Source organism: Tursiops truncatus, chromosome 18 (assembly GCF_011762595.2).
Source record: "Tursiops truncatus isolate mTurTru1 chromosome 18, mTurTru1.mat.Y, whole genome shotgun sequence".
In the NCBI taxonomy this organism is placed as follows: domain Eukaryota; kingdom Metazoa; phylum Chordata; class Mammalia; order Artiodactyla; family Delphinidae; genus Tursiops; species Tursiops truncatus.
In genome coordinates, this window is record NC_047051.1 from 75,207,601 (window position 1) to 75,229,632 (window position 22,032).

The following is a 22,032-nucleotide window of genomic DNA, read 5'->3' on the forward strand; positions in this document are numbered from 1 at the left end:
AGTGGATGAGGGGACAGTTCTCACGGGCAGTGGTCCACTGCATGCGGTGCTCCTAGAAAAGCAAAACTCCTCCCAGAGGTCCAGGGCTGTGGGCCTAGGAGTGTCCTTTGGATCTGCCCATGGAGAAGACTGGTGAGCTGTTTCAGCAGGGGATGGAGACGGGAGGGAAACTGAGCGGAAAAGGAGTGAGTAGATGCTACCGGCAGTTGTCCTGGGGGTGGGGTGCACACCCCAGGATACAGGTTGTGGATGGCAGGTGGCTGACGTGGAGTCTGGAGGAGGGCGCGTCCTAGGAGGATGGATGGCCGCATGCTTATAAACTGAGTGGAGGGGTGAGTAGGAAGCACTGGAAAAGAGAGGAGGTGTGAGGTATCCTATGAGGCAACCCTCTTGTAAAAGTGGGGAGGCTCACGGCTGCAGAGGTGTGAGAGAGAGAGAGACAGAGGCATCACAGGGCTCTCGGGCAAAGCTGGGCTGGAACCCCTACCTTCTGGCTCCTGGGTTCCGTGCTTTCCACCCATAGGTCTGCACTCTGTTCCTCCAGAGTCACCCATCTATTCATCCAACAAATGTTCAACGAGCACCTTCTACGCCAGGCAATGTGACCGTGCACAGAGACATAGCAACGCCCAAGGCGAGAGTCGTGTGACCACGGCTGTCACCCCAGAATCATACCCCTGCCCCCCCCCATGAAGAGAAAACAGTTACTGTTATCCAAGTTTCAGGAGGAAGCTACAAAGAGAAAAAAACAAGAACTGGTTCAAACCACCGTGACCCAAGATGGCTGAAGATTCGACTTCCGGTGACCCTGAGCCTCATCACAGGCTCACTGCGATGCATTAGCTGAATGACACGCCCACCAGCTGCACACGGTTGCCAGTTGCCATGACAACAACCGGGAAAAGCCAAAACAAGGACTGAAACGGACGGTTGCATCAATTCTGGGCCCAAGCCACAACGCTGTTTCCAGATAACTCATGTGTTCCTCTCACTCTTTTCCAAACCCCTCCCTTTTACCTCGACCTTCCTATATACTTGGTGTCTCCACCCGAACTGTGTTGAGAAGTTGATTTGCAAACTAGGTTCCCACTTCCCCATCCTTTGGCCACTGAATAAACCTGGTGCTCTTCCAGTCTCAGCATCAGTTTTGTTACTGGCTGCGTGAATCTGATCGGAAAAAGAACCTCCCCAACCGAGACAGGTCGTCTCCACCCGGGCTACGACCCCAGCATGGGTCTGGTCAACCAATCTGGTAACAGTTGCAGGGTAGGGTTTGGGGCCTTAGCTCCTGCCCTGTGTAATCTCCAAGCCCTCAAGCCCCCTCAAATAGATGCTGGATATAAGTTAGAAGATAGCATTTGCCATGAAACGCAGCTTCCAAACAAGTGCCCTCCTCAGATCACCCTCCCCACAGGTCCTCCCTGTAGAAATCCGGGGCTGCCCCTGCCCTGGGAGGTTTAGAGATGAGGACACCAACGACAGAAACTGTGACTGCAGAAGCCCAAGGTCAACGTAAGGAGGTAGTGACGATGCTGAACTGTGTAGAGCACAGAGGTCGACCCCGGGTGCTCCTGGGAGGCTCACGAGTCCATCGGAGCATGGAATTCCCGGAGGGAGCGAATGGGCCTGCGCCTTAGACCAATAGGAGCTACCCAGTTGGAGGAGGTGACTCACAAAGAGGCAACAGGATGTAGCAGGAGGAGAAGCAGGAGGGCAGAATGACCAAGTGCAGGAAAACCCGGGCCATTTGGCATCCCCAGAGCAAGGGAGGAACTCCTGGGACCGGGAGGCCAAGCTGGCGCTTGGGCTTCATCGTGAAGGCCATCGGGAAGCCCGGGGCACACGGCAAGACACCTGCCAGCATCGCGGATGGAAAAGAAACCAGTGCCAAGGCTGGAGGGTGAGAGTCACGATCCAGGCAAGAGGCAGGTGGCGGGCGGAGTTGCCAACGGCAGCAGTGACAGAGGAAATGGGACAGCGGGGCAGAATGTGCAGGAGACAGCGTAACTGGGTTAGAAGGGGGCATGTGAAGAGCTGTGACAATGGGGGCAGATTTTGCATACGTGTGCAAGTCTGCCTTTCTTCCTGGGGACAGTTTTCATTCTTAAAGATGTCCGTGACCCAAGAAGACGTCCTTATCTAATTTTGGAGATGCATGCTGTCCATTGGGCGGGATTGGGTGTTTTACTGGTTAATGGCAGGTAGGAATGGGGCGTCACTCTTAAGGCTTGTGGCTTCTCTCCAGGGAGCCTAGGGGGAGGGTAGCCTGCAGACACGCCAGGGAGAGGGCACACGCGTTCACAGGTCGGCAAGTCTAAGGTGCACATGTTCTTTTGTGTGTTTTTTGATGTATCTATTTATTTCTTTATTTTTAAACATCTTTATTGGAGTATAATTGCTTTACAATGCTGTAAACATTTAGTTTCTGCTATTCGTATACATATATCCCCATATCCCTTCCCTCCCACGTCTCCCTCTCACCCTCCCTACCCCACCCCTCTAGATGTGGCTATATATACAATGGAATATTACTCAGCCATAAAAAGAAACAAAATTGAGTTATTTGTAGTGAGGTGGATGGACCTAGAGTCTGTCATGCAGAGTGAAGTAAGTCAGAAAGAGAAAAACAAATACCGTATGCTAACGCGTATATATGGAATCTAAAAAAACAAACAAAAAAATGGTCATGGAGAACGTAGGGGCAAGATGGGAATAAAGATGCAGATGTAGAGAATGGACTTGAGGACACGGGGAAGGGGAAGGGTGAGCTGGGACAAAGTGAGAGAGTGGCATGGACACATATACACTACCAAACGTAAAACAGGTGGCTGGCGGGAAGCAGCCGCATAGCACAGGGAGGTCAGCTCCGTGCTTTGCACGTGTTCTTTAACTGGGTTAATCGGTCCAGCACGGAAGGAAGCTGTTTCAGTTCAACCCAGGGAAGACTCGTCAGCTCTGCTTCTTCAGGCACCTCACCTTGGAGGGACCACGTGCTGCTCAGCACAGTGAGGTTGTGATACCCTCTGCCCAGGTCGGGGTTGGAGACCTCAGCCCAGGAAAGAAGCTACAGTCTCACCCCAGGCAAGTAGGGTCTCCTGAGCCCAGAAAGACGACCTGCTTCACACGTTCCAAAGGTAGCCAGCAGCAGCGAACAGGAAGCAGCAGGAAAGAGAAAGAAAGGCAGCCGCTCTCCCCCCCATCAACGCGGTTTCAGGCTGGTCCCAAACAATCGCCCAGAGCCACTGGGAGGCCCTCTGATGGCCTCACCGAGGGGAGGGTGCATTGCAGATTAAAAACAACAGCCTGCCCGTCAAAGGCAATGCTGTTCAGCATAAGAAGAGGAATGCCACGGCGGGGAGCAGATCAAAGGGCTCTGAGCATCGCAGAAGCGGCTCACAGACTCACAAAAGCACCTCTGTGCCTTTAACAGCAACCCCTAGAAGGGTCCCCGGGTTGCACAACCCGAATGCTGCCCAGTGATGTGGTTTGGAAATTAACCTGGCTTTTCTTCCCACTGCTGTTTTACATATTAATTAAAGTGTTTTCCCTGGATCTGGAATGCCTGCAGGCTGGCTGGGCTCTGCAAAGGCCCTTCACTCCTCCGGCTCTGCCCTGGCCCCAGGCTCCGTCGTGCAGGGTTCCGGGATTAAATCTCTCCCGAATCTGCAAGGGACCTTGTCCTCCCTGGCTGGTACCGTGCTAGAGAACACACACTCCAATAAGGCCTTTAAAAAGTCACCCGTCACTTCCCCCAAAGATGACTGTGCTGTGCAATTTAAGGGAGCTGGGCTGTAGGAGAAATTGCTGGAATGGCCTCCATCTCTCTCCTCCCCGCCAGCCCATTCCTTTCTTTTCTTTGCACGAGCCTATTCCTTTCTTTTTCTTGTTTCCTATTCCAGCAGTGTTTGGAAAAACGTGCAAACAACTCACATTTTAAGAATAAGCTGACTTGTTTTAGATCATATATTTTGAGGGAATCACAGTGGCTTAACGTTTAAAACCACGGAAACCTGAACCCTCAACATGCAGAACTGTTCCGCAGAGCTCAGCTTCCATCCGCCTGCTCCCATCTCAGGCTCTGTGTCCCGACGTGCACCTTCGAATATCATTTTTTTTTTTAAATGGAAGATTCACAGTGCTGCTTCAGATATACAGTAATGCCAGGATTTTCTAGTTAGATACATGTGGTTCATATATCTGTCACCAGGGTAATAAAATGAAGTCATACTACTGCCTTAGGTTTCAGATGGTTCAGCCTAATACATCCTTTTCAGTTCTGAATTATAATTTGGACTGTATCCATGAACTTCTTGGATTACGTTAAGCTTACGTATTTCTTTGTGATTTTAGAGAACTTCGTTCCCTATAACATCAGGCGTCAGGTGATTTCAACTCAACAATGCAAAATGTAGGGCTCATTGGTCATCTGTCACAAAGGCAACTCTGTTTCTATAGCAAAGAGAAGATTATTCCAAAATTTATCTAACACGTGGAAGTAGATAGCAGTATACATAAGGAAATCCAGTTGATTTATTGAAAATAAAATAAAGCTACTCTCTCTATTTCCCTACTTAGCGTTCATTTATAAAATTCAAAAGAGATCGGAGAAGGTCAGGATTCATTGCAACGAGGGTTTAGGGGTGCCACGGAAAGGTGGCCTCCACACCAAACGTGAGCTGTAGCAGCAGAAATTCCATCACCGTTGACGTATTCCTTGGAAGTACGTCTACAGTATCTACCACACGCTCACCTCCACCCCGCCCCTGCGTAGTGAGAGGGTACCAGTGAGGGTGGCAGAAATCCTGTACCACACTGGTTTAATTAATAAGGAAACGTAGCGGCTCCTCCGGACCATCAGTCCAGAGGCAGGGCCTGCTTCGGGGCTGGAGGGGCCGGGAGTCCTGCGTTGCCCCCTCCCCTGCCATCAGCCTAGGTCTCCATTCTTCTGCTTATTCTTCCCGCATTAGCTCCGTCCCGGGCTGGCACGTCTTGCAGTCCTGGGCTGATTGCCTGAGAACTTACCTACATTCACCGAGTGAGCTGCTTCCAGAAGGTTCTCAGTGGTGCTGGGGAAACCCTTCCATGAGCCCTAAGCCTCCCTCACATGCTATCCGGGGTCCCGAACCACCCAGCAACGAGAAGACAGCCCCCCTGGAGCTGCAGGGGGACCAGCCTCCTTCCGGCATAAGGTCCGTCGGGGCCTCAGCGTTCTCTTAGAAATGTCTGTGGAATGAAGCAGGGGATCTCTAGCAGAGGAACAGCGGTGCGAAGTTGCAAGTCCCCATCCCAAGAATAACTCCAGGGGACGGAAGTGATGGATTCCCAGTCGGGAAGTTCATCCCAGGGTTTCCGTACTGAGAGCTAGGACTCAAGCCCATCTGAGGCTTCTTCCAACTCCAAGAGCCTGTAACGTTACACCTGTTTGAAATGTCCCACTTTGTCAGGACGGAAGATTCACAAAGGATTTATCGAATGCCTACTGTGTGGAGGGGACTCTTCTTCTAGGGTCTGGATAGCAGGAGTGAGCAAAGCAGACCTCACCGCCCAGGTCACTTACCTTCTGGCAGGAAAGACGGACAACACACAGGGTCAGCAAATGGAACGACAGAGGGACAAGCGTGAAAAAGCAACAGATGGGAAAGCGGATAGGAAGTATGGAGGCAACGCTGGAGTTTTCATTTTAAATAGTAGCCAGGGAAGAACGGACTGTGAAAATAACCAGCCCCCGCAAGGAGTTGGGTTCAATTCCTTTATCTGGGAGGCAACTCCAGGAAGCCCAGCGGGGAAGTAGGAGGTGAGCAGGGAGCCTGGAGAGTGAGCTGCACTGGGGCAGCTGGGACTCAGGGCGGCTGAGGACCAGAGGGAACATGGGGAACACAGCTCAGGACGCCCCTCAGACAGAGGACCGGGGGGGACAGAAGGTTCTGGAGCACAGGGGGCTGCCCGTCGTGGTGAGCACGGGGCCACTCGCTGGGCACCAGGCCCTGCCTGGTGACTTTGGGAGATGCCGTGTGGCGTGGCCTGGGGAAGCGGAGCTGGGAATGGAGCCAGGAAGGTTTTCAGGACACAGACTTTTCCCCCGAGTCAAGTGGGGACACATCTGACCTATTTTCTTAACAGGGTCACAGTGCTTCCTAATGAGGAATGAACTGAAAGGCAGCGAGAGCGAAGCTAGGGGGTCAGTCCGGGAGGAAACCAAGGCCCAGGTCGGGGAGTGGGCTCTTCTGAGGACCACGTGGAGAGGTGTCGGCCGGGCAAGAGTTGGGTCAGGGGGTCCCAGGCAGCATTAGGTCAAGTCTGCATGATTGGAATGTCTGCAGGAAGAGAGAGAGCTGGAAACTGGAGAGAGGGAGAGAGAGAGAGGAGAGAGAAAGATGGAGGGAGAGACGGAGAGAGAGACAGAGAGAGAGACGGAGAGAAAGACGGAGAGAGAGACGGAGAGAAAGATGGAGAGAGAGACGGAGAGAAAGATGGAGAGAGAGACGGAGAGAAAGATGGAGAGAGAGAGGAGAGAGACGGAGAGAAAGATGGAGAGAGAGAGATGGAGAGAAAGATGGAGGGAGAGAGAGTTGGGACAAAAGTACAAGGAAGTTGGAGGCAGAGGGAGGAAGTGTGAATTAAAACAAATCTCCTTGTGTCGCCTTGTTTGTGTGTTTGCCTTTCTGACGCCAAGTCGGGATTTCAAACTTTAAATATAGCATAAGAGTGTGAAACATGCAGCTCACTGGAGTAAGGAAATCTTTGTATTTGCTGCTGATGGGGTAAGAAATGTGGGTCTGGGGGATGATGTCCTTTTCCATTAAGATACCTTGGCCTCAGGGAGGGAAAGCTGGACTCCGCTACCCACCGCCTCACACCCCCGCCACGACTCAAATTGTTATTTTATTCCTCGTCATGTCTCCACATCATAAAAAAATGACTGTGCAGGGCTTCTCTGGTGGCGCAGTGGTTGAGGGTCCGCCTGCCGATGCAGGGGACGCGGGTTCGTGCCCCGGTCCGGGAGGATCCCACGTGCCGCAGAGCGGCTGGGCCTGTGAACCATGGCCGCTGAGCCTGCGTGTCCGGAGCCTGTGATCCGCAACGGGAGAGGCCACAGCAGTGAGAGGCCCGCGTACCGCAAAAAAAAAAAAAAATGACTGTGCATATTATGGGGTTTAACATAATTTTCAATGAATGAAAGAATTTGGGGAGAGCGTTTCTCAAAATGCCAATACCCATTGGTTAGATCTTCTAAAGATACAGCTAGGATTCTTCTATGAACAGATTTATTTAATCTGAGAGTCCAAATAAAAGAAGCGATACACACTTATGATATGTTTGTCCGAGTTACACATAATCCTATCATTCAAGAACAGACCTGTCAAAATAGAGCAGAGTGCAGCTGGCTAAGCTGACCTGGCCACAAAAGTCATTTATCAAGATCCAAAGGTAGCTCCCCACAGGACGGCCTTTTCACACCAACCCGCAAGTCCACAAATGATTTTGAAGACCCAAACTTTGACATTCTTTGAGATCCAGTAGCACTGGGGCGAACACTTTGCCCAGGGAGAGGCCAGCCGTTGCTAGGGTTAATCCCCCAGCAAGCCGTTTGCGCCTCAGCGCCCGCGAGCTTACCTCCCCCGTCCACTCTTCCGGAGTACGTTCACGCCTCTAAAAGGACTATCCCTGAGTTATGAAACCACAGTTACCACCATACTCTCATTTTGAGTCAGTTTTCTAAACATTTACGCCCGTGAAAGTCCAGGTTCGGGGTAGGCTGGACATTCGTCCATCCCTAATCTCGGAGAACATACACTTTACTAGAGGGGTGACCAGGTACCTCAATTCAGGGGCAAGCATGAGCCGCCGCAGCCACCCCCGTGCTGTGGGTCCGTCGTACGTTTGAGGGAATCAGGGAAGTCTTCCGGGAGGAGGTAACAGTGGCGAAAGGCCTTCGAGCACGGCTAGGCTTTTACCAGGCCAACTTAGGGGACAGAAGGAGGCGGCATCCACACAGACAGGGGGGCGTAAATGTGTAAGGAGGGCTCCTGATTCCTTCCCGCCGCCCCTGGACCACACGGCGCCGGGGATGCCCAGATGAGTCGCTGGAGATGGGGCTGAGTCGTAAGGGCCCGGAACCCTGAAGACCAGAGTTTAGACCTTGCTGGGTAACAAGAGGGAGATCTGTTGAGGTTTTGTGCGCTGAGCAGTGATGCGACCTGAGCTGAGCATCAGAACGAGGAATGTGTGACGCCACAGACGTGGGCTGGACGGGAGTCGGGCTGGAACAGGGAGTCCAGAGGAGCTGACGCAAGAAGCAGCAACCTATCAGCGGGGACGGCGAAGCAGGGGCGGAGCTGAGTGAGACCCCGAAGACAGAAACTGGCTGGATGTGGGGAGGGCCCAGGGGGCTGTCAGAGGTAAGTTTCAGCCTCACTGACTCAGAGAACGTGGTCAGGAAGTGGAACTGGTGTTCAGGGAAGACAATGGTCCGTTTTTGGACCTGCTGGATTGACGATGCCATCAGGAAAACCAGGTGAAGGCATCCTGCAGGCCACTGTCAATGCGAGATCGTGGCTTCTGGGACCGAGAGATGGGAGCAGACACCAAGAAGGAGGTCGCAGAGGAAGGAAACGCCGAGCCGGGAGGTTACGGAAGCAAAGCGGGGCTCGATGAGGGTCAGAGGGCAGAGGACGCAGGAAGGGCTGGAGGAGCAGGACAGCTGGGCAACCAGAGCCCCGGGGGAGGGTGGGCGCCGTGCGGAGGCGTGAAGCCAGACAGACTGGGCATGAGCCCTGGGCCCCCCCTCCTGAGGCCACAGTACAGCGCGGCTCCCCCTGCCAGCATCCCCTCGTGTTCCAGGGGGAGGTGCTCTGAGGATGAAGTGCGACCACAGGGTCTGGCCCACGACCGCCCCGTGGAGGCCGCTCGGAGGAGCCGTGACGTACGGCTCCGGTGGCCGGGAGGTTGTCCGCACCCGTGGCACCTGCTGGCAGGGAGCGCCGGAGCCACTGCGGGTCGTCCCTTCTCTACCTGGAAAACATGGAGACTGTCTGTCTCCCTGCCTTCCTTCGAAGCTATAACTGACAGTTTCTCCCTCGAACGCTTTCCTCAACTCTTCAAAGCAGAACTGGGATCTCAGCGACTGGCGTCTGCTGGTCTTTGTTCTTCATATGAGGCCCAAGGGGGGGCCACTGAGTTTCTCACCAGCTGGTTTGGCACCAGCCCACCCACACGGATTAGACAGACAGAGACTCAAGCAGGAATGATGCCCACGTCCTAGAGCAGGATGGGATCAAGTGCTGATGAGAATGAGGCAGAAGGAGGGGAGGGAGGGGGTTTGCGTGGTAGACACTCTGTCGACCCCCCCCACCCCCCGCCACAGAACCAGGACCCCTGGGGCTGGCTGGACGGGGGAAAGGGAGGGAGAAACCCAGGCGGCCAGCATCCTGGAGAGCGGGAGGGGCGGGGAGCTGTCAGTTACAGACCCGAGCCGGGATTAGAAAGTGCAGATTTGACGTGGGGTGTCCTCGTAGCCCGAGGTCGGGAAGGCCCTGACCACAGGGTCCTCTGGGCCAAGAAGGTGAAACCTGTCGGGCCTTTCTGGACCGATGTCCTGCCTCTATTTATGCTTTTGCCCACCTGCTTCAGGTTAAATGTGCGCCTGAGACCACGGGGTGGCCGGGAGGATGGGCTGGGGACATAGAGAAAAGCGAGGGGCAGTGTCGTAACCATGGACGGCACGGGGGGAAGTGGGGCATGTTCAAGAGGAGACCTTCTTGTCACCGAACAAGCAGGGAAGCCCAGTGGCAGACAGACCTTCCCCTTTGCTCCGAAGGGCGGGCTGGGAGTCTTTGAGTCAGCTGGGTGACTTCTCGTCTAGCCTGGGCTCTCAGAAGGCTTTGGGACAACCGGCCTGACGGGTATCTGCTGTGTGTGGTCCCCCATCAGCCAACAGACCAGCCTGGGCTTGCTCCACGGCGACCTCAGGCTCCAGGGGGGCAAGCGGAAGCTGCCGGTCCTGGGGATGACCAGGTTCGGTCCCTGTCACTTGTGCCAGCATCCTCCTGGACACAGCAGGTCACGGCCGGCCTGACTCAGGAGTGGAGAAAGACTCCTTTTCCTGATGAGACGGGGGTCACATCTCAGGGGGGAGATGCAGGGCGGGGCCGGAGAGGGACATACGTGGGAGCGTTTTGCAGTAAATGTATGCCTGAAGCTTGGGGAAGAGGAAGGAGACAAAGAAAAATGGTGCTACGGTGGCGTCTGTCGTCAGGCAGGGAACTTCGGAGCGTGAAGTCTTGGCATTGGGTCATTTTCAACTCCTGATAAGGCCGAATGAGTTGCCACTTGATACGATGGTCTGTCACGTAGAATGTCATTTAGGGAATTGGGGGAAGGATCTAGAGTTTCTTATATGATTTATTTTCGTGCTTGTCACTTATTATAAAATTAATGAACTTTTATGAAAGACCTGTGCCTGACACAGGGTAGGTGATTAGTAGAGGTATTTGCTGAATGAATCTAATTCAATCCCCTTTGAGATAATTCACGTGTAAGGAAAATGAGGCCCAGAGAGGCAGAAGAGTTTGCTTAGTGTCACACAGGAGAATCTCTTTCCCCGAATCCTAGTTAATCCCGCCTCCTTTTCATTCTCTGTTAATTGTGGTTTTTTTTTATACGTGATAAGAAAAGAGAAAATGATTGAAGACACTGTAACATTAAGTCACGTAATATGTCTTATCATTTTAAATTTATTTAACCTGGCTTCGCTCAAAAGTTTTGTGGCTACGGTGGTATATTACATGATATGAAATAGATTATCCTGTAATATAAGGAACCAGTTTCTCTGCCGACTACCTAACACCACGCCTTGGGACATCAAACCCAAGAACGTTGTTCAATTATTTTATCAAACGGTACTTATTTTAGCCTCAGATTTTTCCAGGACAGCTGATTCCATATTCACTCCAGATCCTCTCTTTAGGTCTGGAGAAGTCGTTTCTTGAATAACTCAGCAAAGACTTCAGTACAAGAGGATCTTCTGGTTTTTATACTCAATCTGCTGGTCAGCGTTTCCCTTTGTCAAAAGCAAGTGGGGATTCCATCCTCAAACTGCAGGAGGGCCCTTGGCTAAGAGCAGCTCTGGACCACAGAGCAATGATACTACGGAAGAAAGCCCAGGGGACGTAGTCACAGACGAGGTTCCAGAAGAAGCACGTGCCACGGGCAGTAACTGGTGGACACGTGGCTTGGCTGGGAAACATCTGTAGCAGCAAAAAAGACGCGATCAGCAAAGGATAGCTGTGTGTCCTGGGAGTGGATTCATGGGCAGCACGTTATGAAGGAAATCATGGGATCCTGTTTTTCCTATAAAGGATTCTATCCTTATCCGCTGATTATATCGATCAAAACAAAGTGGGATTAGTTAAAATAGATAATCAACAAGGACCTATTGTATAACACAGGGAACTCTGCTCAATCCTCTGTAATAACCTAAATGGGAAAAGAATTTGAAAAAAGGATAGATACGTGTATGTGTATAACTGAATCACTTTGCTGTACACCTGAAACGAACACAGCATTGTTAATCAACTATACTCCAGTATAAAAGAAAAATTAAAAAAATACAAAACCACAGCAAAGCAGGGCAGGTGGCTGGTGTCACAGGAGTGGCCCATGTGGCTCTAACACTTCCTGACACGAGGCTTCACTCGCTCTCTGGAGATCCTTCATGCTTGTTCACCATGTTGAGGGCACAGCAGGGCTGGGAGGTCTCCCCTCTACCCGTGGCTGCCGAAGGGCTCCAAGCCATCCGTCCAATGCCAAGCGAGACTCGGACCCAGGCTTTGGTCTCTATCTTGGGCCCCGAGACAGCTCCCTGCAATGTCCAAGTGCCAGAGACTGAGAAAAGCAAAAGCATCCTTCTTCGCCGTCTCCTGGCTTTGACTTTGAATTGTGTATCATCCTTTTAGCCATGTTCACATCCTAGGTGGGTGGGCACTTTACAAAAGTCTCAGTCTGTTTGGGCTACGGTAACAAAAGTACCGTAAACTGAGCAGCTTAAACACGGGAGAAACCTATCGCGCATAGCTTTGGAAGCTGGAATTCCGAGGTCCACGTGCCAGCCTGGGCAGGGTCTGGTGAGGGCCTCTTCTGGGTTGCAGACTCCTCATTGTACCCACGTGGTAGAAGGGGGCCATCTCAGGCCTCTTTCATAAGGGCCCTAATCCCACCCATGACCCCCTCACCTCCCAAAGGCCCCGCTTCCCAACACCATCACCCAGGGACGTAGGTTTCAACAAAGGAATCTGGAAAAGACACACACATCCCGTCTATAGCAACAAACAAAGATGAGAAGTTATTTTCTAGAAAATGACACAGAAACCATTTCAACCTATGTTTTCAACTTCCTGACATGTTCATTTTGGTGCCTTTCAATCACTACAAGTCTCACCTTTCTACCAGACCTTGAATGCCAAGGCATGTCATGAAAAGTCTTATTTTCTTCCCCAAGATACGAGCTCAGCGAGCAGGGTAATGAACCCGTGACGTCCAGAAAGAATGAGGACGTGTGAAACCCTCTTTCCAGAGAACTTAGGGAATCAGCACCCCGGCATCCTTTGCAACAAGCCAGCCACCTGGCCCCTGCATCTCTCCTGAGTCACCAGGTAAACAGCTCAGGTTACTGTGAGCATCGGTGCCCTGCCCAGCTGTCTTGCACGGCTGTTCACTGCCCTCAGGTGTGGCATTTACTCCGGGATGGAGCGTATTTTCAGCCACACCTGGATGCCCCCAGGTAGTCGGGAGAAAACGTTCAGTGGAAGGGAAACAACATCCCTATGACTGATGGGAGTCTGTGCAGAGGAAGGCTAAGTGGAGGGAGGGGTTTACTCACTATCCTTGCAGTGGAACAACTTCGCTTCCTGCTGGAAAAGTATGTGATGAAAAGCTTCCTGCCGTGTTCAGTTACCCTTTGGAGGAGGCCAGAAAGGGGCCATTAGCAGCGCGACTCCAGAATTCAGGCAAGCCCTGGAGGACCACCACGGGGGCTGCCATCTGGCAAAAATCAAGGTGGCTGAGGGCACGGCTGAGCCGGAGACAGATGTATTATCGACTTTACATCCCGTGGCCCAAGTGGGATACACTCCCCTTCACGTGAGTCTTCAAACGTCAGCCTGGTAAGTAACTCGGAGGGGAGTGAGAAGAAGAGGATTCCCCGGGCCTCTGTGTTTCTGCAAGACCAGTGGTCCTGACCTTGGAGGGCTGCTCTGGCCACTGGCCGGACGTCCTTGGTCCAGGCCAAGCAGATGAAAGCAGGAAGCGATGTCTGTGAGCCAAGAGCTGAGTGTTTTCAAAAAATAGACCGGACGGGAGGAAGCAGCACGGGTTTGCTTTGAGAGCAGTAAACAAAACTTTGGCTGCCTGCCAGGGAGGAGCTGACGTCTCCAGCAGATCCTGGAAAGCCTGGCGGCTGCTGGGGCCTCCTTAGGGCTGGGAATGGGCAGCAGGAGGGCTGCTGGGCAGGGGCAGTGGGGGGGGGGGGGGAGGTGGGGGGGTCGTCCCTTCTCCTCCCTCCCTTCCCAGGGAGGGCCATGGTCCAGAGGAAGAGGAAGAGCCCAGGCTGGCTTTGGTGGTTGGGATAAACGCCACCAGGGCTCAGCTCCCTGATGGGAAAAGAGGATGGAGGGAAACGGCCAGGCAGCATCTCCCGAACTCTGCCAGCAGGTGCTTCTCGCGGGACAGGAGCTCGTTCACGAGAGGGTCCTGTTACCACGGGGTCCTGCAGGGAGGGCCCGTCTGGATCTTAGCCCAGGGCTTCCCTTCCTCCCTCACAAGGAGTCTGAGAGGGGCATGACCACATCCACACAGATGAAAGAACTTTGCAAAGACAGACCCTTCCCTGGGGTTTGTCGTCCGGTGCCCTCGCAAATTAACTGGCCTCCCTCGCTCTTTTAGGGGAAAACCTGTTTCTGCACACCCCGCAGGACAGTTATGAACCGAATCTCTAATCTTGCAAAGTCGCCGTGGGCGTGACCACTTCTGGGCATCCTCTGGCCTCGCTGGGTGGTGAAGGTAGGTGGCCCGTGAAAACACTGCCAGAGAGACGGCAACTTCATTAAAACCTTATCTTTGATTATTGTAACAGGAGGTGCCCATCTCCCCTCCTCAGCACACCCGGAAGCGTTCATTCCGTGTGAGGACAAAAGGACCGTGACTCTTGTGTGTTTCGCTTTTCTTGGACACAGCATGGCCGTGTATAGCAGACATCACTGATGGTCATACTAACCAAGACCACAATAGTGCTAACAGCAGTTATATCAGTGGATGAAGAAAATACACAGCCCGGCAATTCTGAATCACCCTGACTCATCACATGCCCTGTCTTAAAGGTAGGGCAATGGACACAGCGTCATCAAGATCGAAAGAAGCAACGGCTCCCTTTGTCTTTCAACTGGCGGCACTGAAGAGCGGAAATGACAAAGAAGTCGAACACTGCTATAGCTCAGGGTTTGGACACGCAAAGGAATGAACCGCCTGCCCAAGGAGCCTGCAAACTTGCCAAGTGATCTTTAACCTGGGACTCAGGGGCTTCAAGACGGACTAGCTATGATCCTGCCGGACCCTTGAAGATGGTAACAGCATCACTAGATCACCAGGAGTCAATGTGCATCTTCCAAGCTGACCACTAATGGGTCAGAGTCAAACTCTCCCAAAACAGTGCAGGGGGGCCCTTGAGCCCTCAGCGCGGAATGCCCTGGAACCTAGCATTCTCCTCCAAGTTTATAAGTTGGTTTCTGGTGAATAGTTCCAGCATCTACGGGACTTTGAAACAACTCCTCGCTTCTTTATTTACAATCAACTTTTCTGGGTAAATACACTCGCCAATTCCTGCCTTGTACGACTCCCTTAGAATGACAGCCCTCTCGTTACTAAAATACCAGATTTCAGGGATTTTAAACCCTGCAGATCATGCCTTCTTCCCGGTGCCGAACAGGAGCCCCCAGGAACAATCAGTCAGGGCACCAACGGGCCGCGCGTCACCGACAAGTTCCCAGATGCCACACAATGCAGGCCAGTCTTGTGGCTTAAACACCATCATTTAAAAATCACCTTCCCGGGGCTTCCCTGGTGGCGCAGTGGTTGGGAGTCCGCCTGCCGATGCAGGGGACGCGGGTTCATGCCCCGGTCCGGGAGGATCCCACATGCCGCGGAGCGGCTGGGCCCGCGAGCCACGGCCGCTGAGCCTGCGTGTCCGGAGCCTGTGCTCCGCAGTGGGAGAGGCCACAGCAGTGAGAGGCCCGCGTACCGCAAAAAAAAAAAAAAAAAAAAAATCACCTTCCCCATCGCTCTGATTTTATTTGTTCAAAAGAGACGACACCCATGTTATTGCATTACTGTAACGCCCAGGTAAAGCGGAGGTACAGAAAAACGACTTCTAACAAGGAGGTGAAACCATCCTTGATGAAAACCAACAGACACCATTTTCGTATCTTCCGCCTCCCGAACTGCACCTCTTGGCTCTGCTGACCTGACTGCCACGTGCTCTGGATGCCATCTGTCCCGTGCCCGTGTCTCGGAAGCAGGATGGCAGCAAGCACACGGGCACAGGTTCCGGGGCTGTGCTTCTGCGTCTGAGTCCTGGTTCCGCGGCTAGTGAGCTCTGTGCCCTCCAGCGAGTCCTTTCACCGTTGTGAGCCTCAGTCTCCTCATCTACGAAATGGGAGGGCGAATGCCACCACCGAAGGGTGTGAGGGACGATGAAGGAGTGAGTGTCTGTACAGGACTGAGAACAGCACCCAGCACACAGGCAATGATTCTACGTTGGGTGAAGTGAGTAAAATATTTTTTTAATGAACACATCGACTTTTCATAAATGTTGTGATGTGTGGGGTATTTTCTGGTTTCCAGAATACAAATAATAAGTGAAGAGGTCACACAGTCACCAAGTGTTTTTAAAGAACCAAATATTTACTGAACGACCCCAAACACCAGAAGAGTGGCTTGATGTCAACTTCATTATCCACACAGGAAAAAGCGTTCTCCAGGCTTCCTTCATTTCATAAATAATGTATTTTATTGTATTGCATATGGCTATTAAGGAGAGCATCCATGATCATTACAGACTAAATACAATGCACTAGTCTAGTTCCATTGAGTCTGGTTTCCAGCAGTGCCATATAGGCCCTTATGTACAGCAAGGACAGTGGAAGACAGCAAGAGAAGGTCAGTCTTTTGTCATATCACAATAGCAAGAAATATATTTAACATCTTGATCTCCAGAAACAATACGTACCCCAAAAGAAAACACTGTTTAATAACTGTTAAAGTTTATATAGCAAAAAATATTTTAAATTTAAGGTAAGTCAGGCAAAATGTACAAAGACCCAATATACATTGTGAAGTTTTAACAAACATAACATTTATACATTTTGGTTCCATTCTGTAAACTAAATTAAAAATGTAAATATTGCATATGCCTTTTTTTTTGAAATGTACAGGATAGAAGAAAATTTAGTATATTATCAACTTTTTACTTCGCTTGTTTAAAGTTGCAGGAGGAACATGAACCATGGGAAGGGTGGCAGGACCACGTGAAGGATGGGGAGAGCTACTTAAATACGAGTCAGACACTGCGATCAGCAGCGCCCACGTTCAGTCCTATCTATGGGGGGGGGTGTGGGGGGGTGGCTTCCATAGCAACTCCATCCATCCCGAGTCCCAAAACTAAACCAAAACTTTAGGACATTTTATACATTTTAATAAAGTCTCTCTATATTACACACTGAAAATGACCATCAAACTAACGTGGTATAGTTTACGCACTGTTGTGCTGTGTGATTCTCTAGAAAAGTGAAACTTGGAAAATGCTCAGGGCGATCACTTTACATTCAACTTTGTCTTGCGGTACAATCCTCTGTTCTAAAAGGTCAGCATGGCAGGAGAAAGACTTTTGCATTGCGATTAAATACATGTTTAAGACATTGAATTTTTTGGTCTTCCTCTAGAAAAGCCTCATTTTATGAATGCATTATTCTATAGTGATATCTATCTATATATTTATATATATTTTTCTCCCACCCCCCCCCCAAAAAAAAACAACTCGTATCTCCAATGAATTCGTGTAACCTCTACAGGACTCTCAGAGAAGAGGCACTGGGGACCCAGACACGGGAGGGGGGCTCTAGAACTCCCCAGACGTGTCAAGGCAGCAGAGAGATGCCGTGACATCCTGCAGGTCAAGGGCAGCGGTCTTCCGCGACACCCGCGGTAACTGCCACCACACTGAAAACATGTGCAATAGGGGTAGCCTTGTCGGGAATTGTTTTCACAAGTGACATGTACTGTAAGATTGTTTTTCTTCTTCCTTGTCTATTAATAACATAGGGGCCAGAATGCCTCTTTTATCAGTTCCTTTGTGTGTGTGTGTGTGTGTGTGTGTGTCTGTGTGTGTTGTTGTTGTTGAGGGCAGCCTCGTTGCCAGACACAATAGCATCATAGTAAAGATAATACATTTTAAAAGAAATCCGCCAAACCCTTGACCAGCCTTGAACCGCTAGCATGCCTACGTGAATTTTTGGTTAGAGAAATGCAAGCTCAGGATTAAGGATAGCAGAGACGTTTGAGCTTGTAAATAGCATCAAAGGCGTTTGCAATTTGAAGTACCTACATAAACATCTACAGAGAGAAGATTAAACAAGTCTGTTAAAGGTAAAAAGAGATACTCACCCCCTTCCCAGACCCCGCCCCTCCCACCCCCCCATCCCCCAATACAGCTGATGGTTTTCCAAAGTAGGTTGCTTCAGTTACATATAATAATTATTATTTATCCATCCATCTTCAAAGTCCAATCTCAAATTTCATCTCCGTTGGGAAACGTCAGTCCCACGCTGGGCTCTGTCTGTGAGTAAACACGCAGGTACCTGGGTTGGAGTCTGACAAGCAGCTGTGTACCGGGCCTGTTCGATGAGGCAGATGACCGCGCTGGGACTCTCGGTACCCAGACGTCCTGCCGGCCCCTGACCACGCCGATCTGGCTTCACCTGGAACTGAGGTAGGACGGTGGTAGTTTTGAGAGGATGCCAGTAAATACCAGACTTTACCACTTTAATGCGAATTGGTGGAATCTCCTAGCATGCTGAGGGATATATCTGCTTTGCCAAAATGAAAGTTAAGGAGAAATTAAGACACTGGCCACAACGGAAAGGGCCGAGGAAAACGTCCAATTTTCTCGTGAATCACTCCTTCCGCTAATTTTGTCGAAAAACAAAACACAACACGACCAGCACAAGGATGAATGCCCCCTGTGGGAACGAGGGACAGAGATGGTTCCACGTCTAACCCAGAGGCGTCCACGTGTGGTAATCGCTCAGATTCAAAAGGAAACCGAGCAGCTTCAGATTTTAAAAAAATGCTGAGCATCTTCTGTTCATGTTTTTCTCTGATGTGTGTCGTCACGGGGATAAAGCCAGGCAGATCTTCACTCTGAAAGAGGAAGGAAAGAAGTCAGCGGGGCCGCTGCGCACACAGAGCCATCCTACTGCGGGAGACGAGGTCCCTCTCAACCCTCCTTTACCATCTGTGTCACTTCCAGGAAATGATCCACTTTGGGAAGCAAACGTTTACTCATTCCGTTTTCCAGAGACGAGTTCAATGGGTAAACTCCCCTTCGGTTTCCCCAGGAGCAGGGCGACTGGGTTTACAGTGAGTTGTGAGATCCATAAAGTGAGGTTCACATTTTCAGTGCAAGAAAACCATTCATGATTCTACCCTTGAGAGAGGGGCTGAGCGACCTGGCAACGGCCGCTTAAATGCCCAGGTCTCAGTTCTTCGTGTGGACAGAGGGGGAGAAACCACTGCTTTCCTCACAGGGCTGTGGAGAGGATGAAAACCACGCCACGTGTCACCGCGTGTTCTCAGCTACACGGATAATGCCAGTGTGGGTCGCGGTAAGAAAGTGGGGCAAGTAATACGTTCACACTTCTGCCCTCGGAAAACCCTTCCCGCTGGGTACTCTATCCTGTTGCTAAAACGACCCAAGATTCAAAAATAAGCCCCCGTCACACACCCGCTTCCTCTGCCCTTGGGCGGAGCCAGCAGGACCCTCACCAGCTTCAAGTGCTCCCCTCTTTCTGGGCTGAAAGATCCAACTTCCTTAACTTTTTCCCAGTCCCCAATGTTTTCAGCATATTTTTACTGGATGTGTTTGTCCCTTTAGAGGAGAGACTGGAGAGACTGACTGACATTTCACAGCATACCGCCTTTTTTCTCTTTTTAAGCCTCTTGGCTTTTAAACAAAAATGCCAAGTTGTTCATCACTCCCCATGCTGGTAACTACTTGGTCACATGCGTGCCCGGCGGGTCACGCCCCACCGTAAACAGAGCAGTGTCTTCCTTTGCAGCTGTAGTTACTTAACCTGCACCTCTGAATATTCCTCTAAAATCACTCAGAATTCTGTGCTCGGCGCTCACCACGCTCCTGGATTTGCTTTTTTTGTGTGTCTACTTCTTTTCTGTTCATCTTGAGTTCAGAGGACTACTCCCAGCAAGAGAGAAACTTCCAGTATCCCACAGCCAAGAGTAAGCACCTGCTCTGTAGCCCGGCAGAACCCAAACAAGAGCCTGTGCAGACACGTGCTGTCTACACGCAACACAGATACTGTATCTTTTCATGACGTTTTCAGAAGTTCCCTACAATGGGACATTTTGAGGCAGTGTCACTTCATTGTTTTTAAAAAAGCTTACGTCCTTTAAGAAATGTAACAAGTAAACTGTTCAGCACATGAAACTTAATGGAGAACAGGGTCCCAAAGTCCCTCCGAAGGGAAGCTGTGTCTCCGGCTATTTTATTCATTATTGGGATTTCTGGTCCTAAGAGGCTCTGGTGAGAACCTGAAGGTTAGTGTCCCTTAATAAATACAGGCATTTGCTAAAATCCACCTGGACTTGAGTCTCACCCTAAATGAGTTTGCATTTTGTCACTCAGGCCCTGACGGTGAAAAGAATCTGACGGCCACCCTAGAGGGAGTACTACCCTGTGGGTCCACTTTCAGAAGGTTTCTATTCAGAGTTTATTTTATTTTTACACTAACGATTAGCTAAATGTACCTAATTGTCTCCTGTTAACGCTAAAACCCCATTACCTTGAAAACAGCTAAGCAAGTAACTTCTTTAATCCCTCAAACTCAAACACACAGAGTTAATTATTGCTGAAAAACTTACATTCCTTTACTGCAAACTCATAGGGCCATGGACATTTTTGCTCTGTTTTTAAGGATGCTTTCTTGCTATGAAATAACTATCATTAGACCGTCATGAGCTCTAATCAAGTTGAATGTGTAACTTCATTTTTTTGAAGTACAAACAACACGACTGTCAAAACCTTAATTTCTAAGCACTAGCATTATGAAAGAAAAGAGCTGCTAAGGAGCAAGGAAATAATTCATGCATTTATTCACACAGTGACCTTTCAACATGACTTCCAATTCTGCTCCGGTGCAGGGCCTCTGTGAGGCACATGGGAGAATGATGAGGTAGAGAATGGGAGTCACATGACAGCTGTTTTCTGGGCAGGGAAGGAAGCAACTCTTTCAAAGGTGCGATGCCCTCTGCAAACACCTGCATTCTGAAGGATGCTCGGCTGCCGTTACCAGCAAAGGGAGAAGAAAGCTCTTCCAAGGGCACAAGAGAGATTCGGGCTGTCGGCCACCCAGTGAGTCAACTTGATGTGGGGACAGTAAGGAACATGGTCCCCTAAGACGCTGAGCCGTGGGCCGAGCAGCCCCAGGCTTCCACGGAAGGGAAGGGCCAGGGATGTGGTCCCACACGTGGCCAGGGAGAGCCACGGATGACTGGGGAGGGAGGCTGAGCACGCGCGCACGTGCACGCACACACAGGTACCATCACAGGGAGGGGGGTTCGTTCACGGCACGTGGGAAGGACGTGAGCAGCCTCAGGCCAAGGAGAGCAGAAAGAGGACGGCCACCAGCTCAGAGACAGATGTCTGGGCGAGAGCTGTGCCGTGCTTCAAACACATATCTCAGCGTATAGATGTGCCCTGGAGCCAACACATCGACCCAACGTGGATGCAATCTGTCTCCTACTGGGTCAGATAACAGTGGCCTTGCACAGACACCTCGAGGCAGAGAGCTTCCGAACTTCAGTCCACGCCACCCAAGTCACCTGCCACTGAACCCTCTTGGGTTCACCCCCAACTCACGGGGAGATCCTCCTGCACGCACCCCAGCAAGAATCCCCACCTGGGATCACCGGGAGGGGGCCACTCGTGGAAGATGCCTGGGATTCGGGGCCCAAGTGCGCCAAGCAAGCAGGCTCTCTGCGGCCAGGCCAGCAGCCAGCCAGCAAAGCCAGACCCGCCTGCCACGAGCCGCCTCTCACTGCTGTCGCTCCGTCCCGCATCCCAGGAAGAAGGGGACGGAGGCAGGAGCGGGGCCCTGGGAATGTGAGCCCACTTTTGCCTTTTATTTAGTTCCTTCTGAAGTAAGTTAAATTACCCCTCCCGCTGAAAATGAGTCTGGTTCAGCCAACTAGAAACAAAAATCTTCCAACACCGCCAGCCCATCACCCTCAACTGTTATGTATGCTTCGTAACGATGAGACTCCAGCAAAATGTTATTTATTTTATGACCTATGTTAATTCTACTAGAGGCAAAGAGCCAGTGATTAATTTCACAATTCCTCCACGGTGAATATCATTAAGATGGGAGACATTCTCTGAACTGTGAGGGTACAGGGGCGACACAGAGAAGAAATAAAGGCCAGAACCATGTGTTGCTGGTGAAAATTACAGAGTAACATGCACCAGTTCTGAATCTGCTCCTAGATGTAATGCTTCTAAAATAATTTAAATTTATTGATACACGTTGCATTTGCGGTATAATTACACACTGTACTGTTCTGTAGCCTAGACATTGCTTCGTAAAGAAACTCATTCATGGAAAGCATCAATCTAGAGTTATTTGATTGAAAAAAAAAAAAAACTTTCAGCACAAAGACTGACGTTGTCCCATATGGCATGTCACGCAGCCCAGC

General features: G+C 50.9%; 1 protein-coding gene and 2 long non-coding RNA genes across 3 annotated transcripts in view; 2 read left to right on the forward strand and 1 right to left on the reverse strand.

Moving 5' to 3' along the window:
- The first annotated feature begins 8,381 nt into the window (after positions 1 to 8,381).
- Positions 8,382 to 12,992, forward strand: LOC141277078 (uncharacterized). Its single transcript, XR_012327779.1, has 3 exons — positions 8,382 to 8,399; positions 12,497 to 12,650; positions 12,889 to 12,992. It is a non-coding gene; the product is annotated as an uncharacterized lncRNA (long non-coding RNA).
- On the forward strand, positions 12,992 to 16,677 carry LOC141277077 (uncharacterized). Its single transcript, XR_012327778.1, has 2 exons — positions 12,992 to 13,160; positions 13,939 to 16,677. It is a non-coding gene; the product is annotated as an uncharacterized lncRNA (long non-coding RNA).
- Positions 16,678 to 17,742: 1,065 nt separating this feature from the next.
- Positions 17,743 to 22,032, reverse strand: part of IRS2 (insulin receptor substrate 2) — a 28,460-nt gene continuing 24,170 nt past the window's right edge. The window contains exon 2 of the mRNA XM_019921132.3: positions 17,743 to 18,465. Within this exon, the coding sequence (XP_019776691.1) occupies positions 18,461 to 18,465 (5 nt within the window). The 3' untranslated portion in view covers positions 17,743 to 18,460. The remainder of the gene's footprint in view (positions 18,466 to 22,032) is intronic.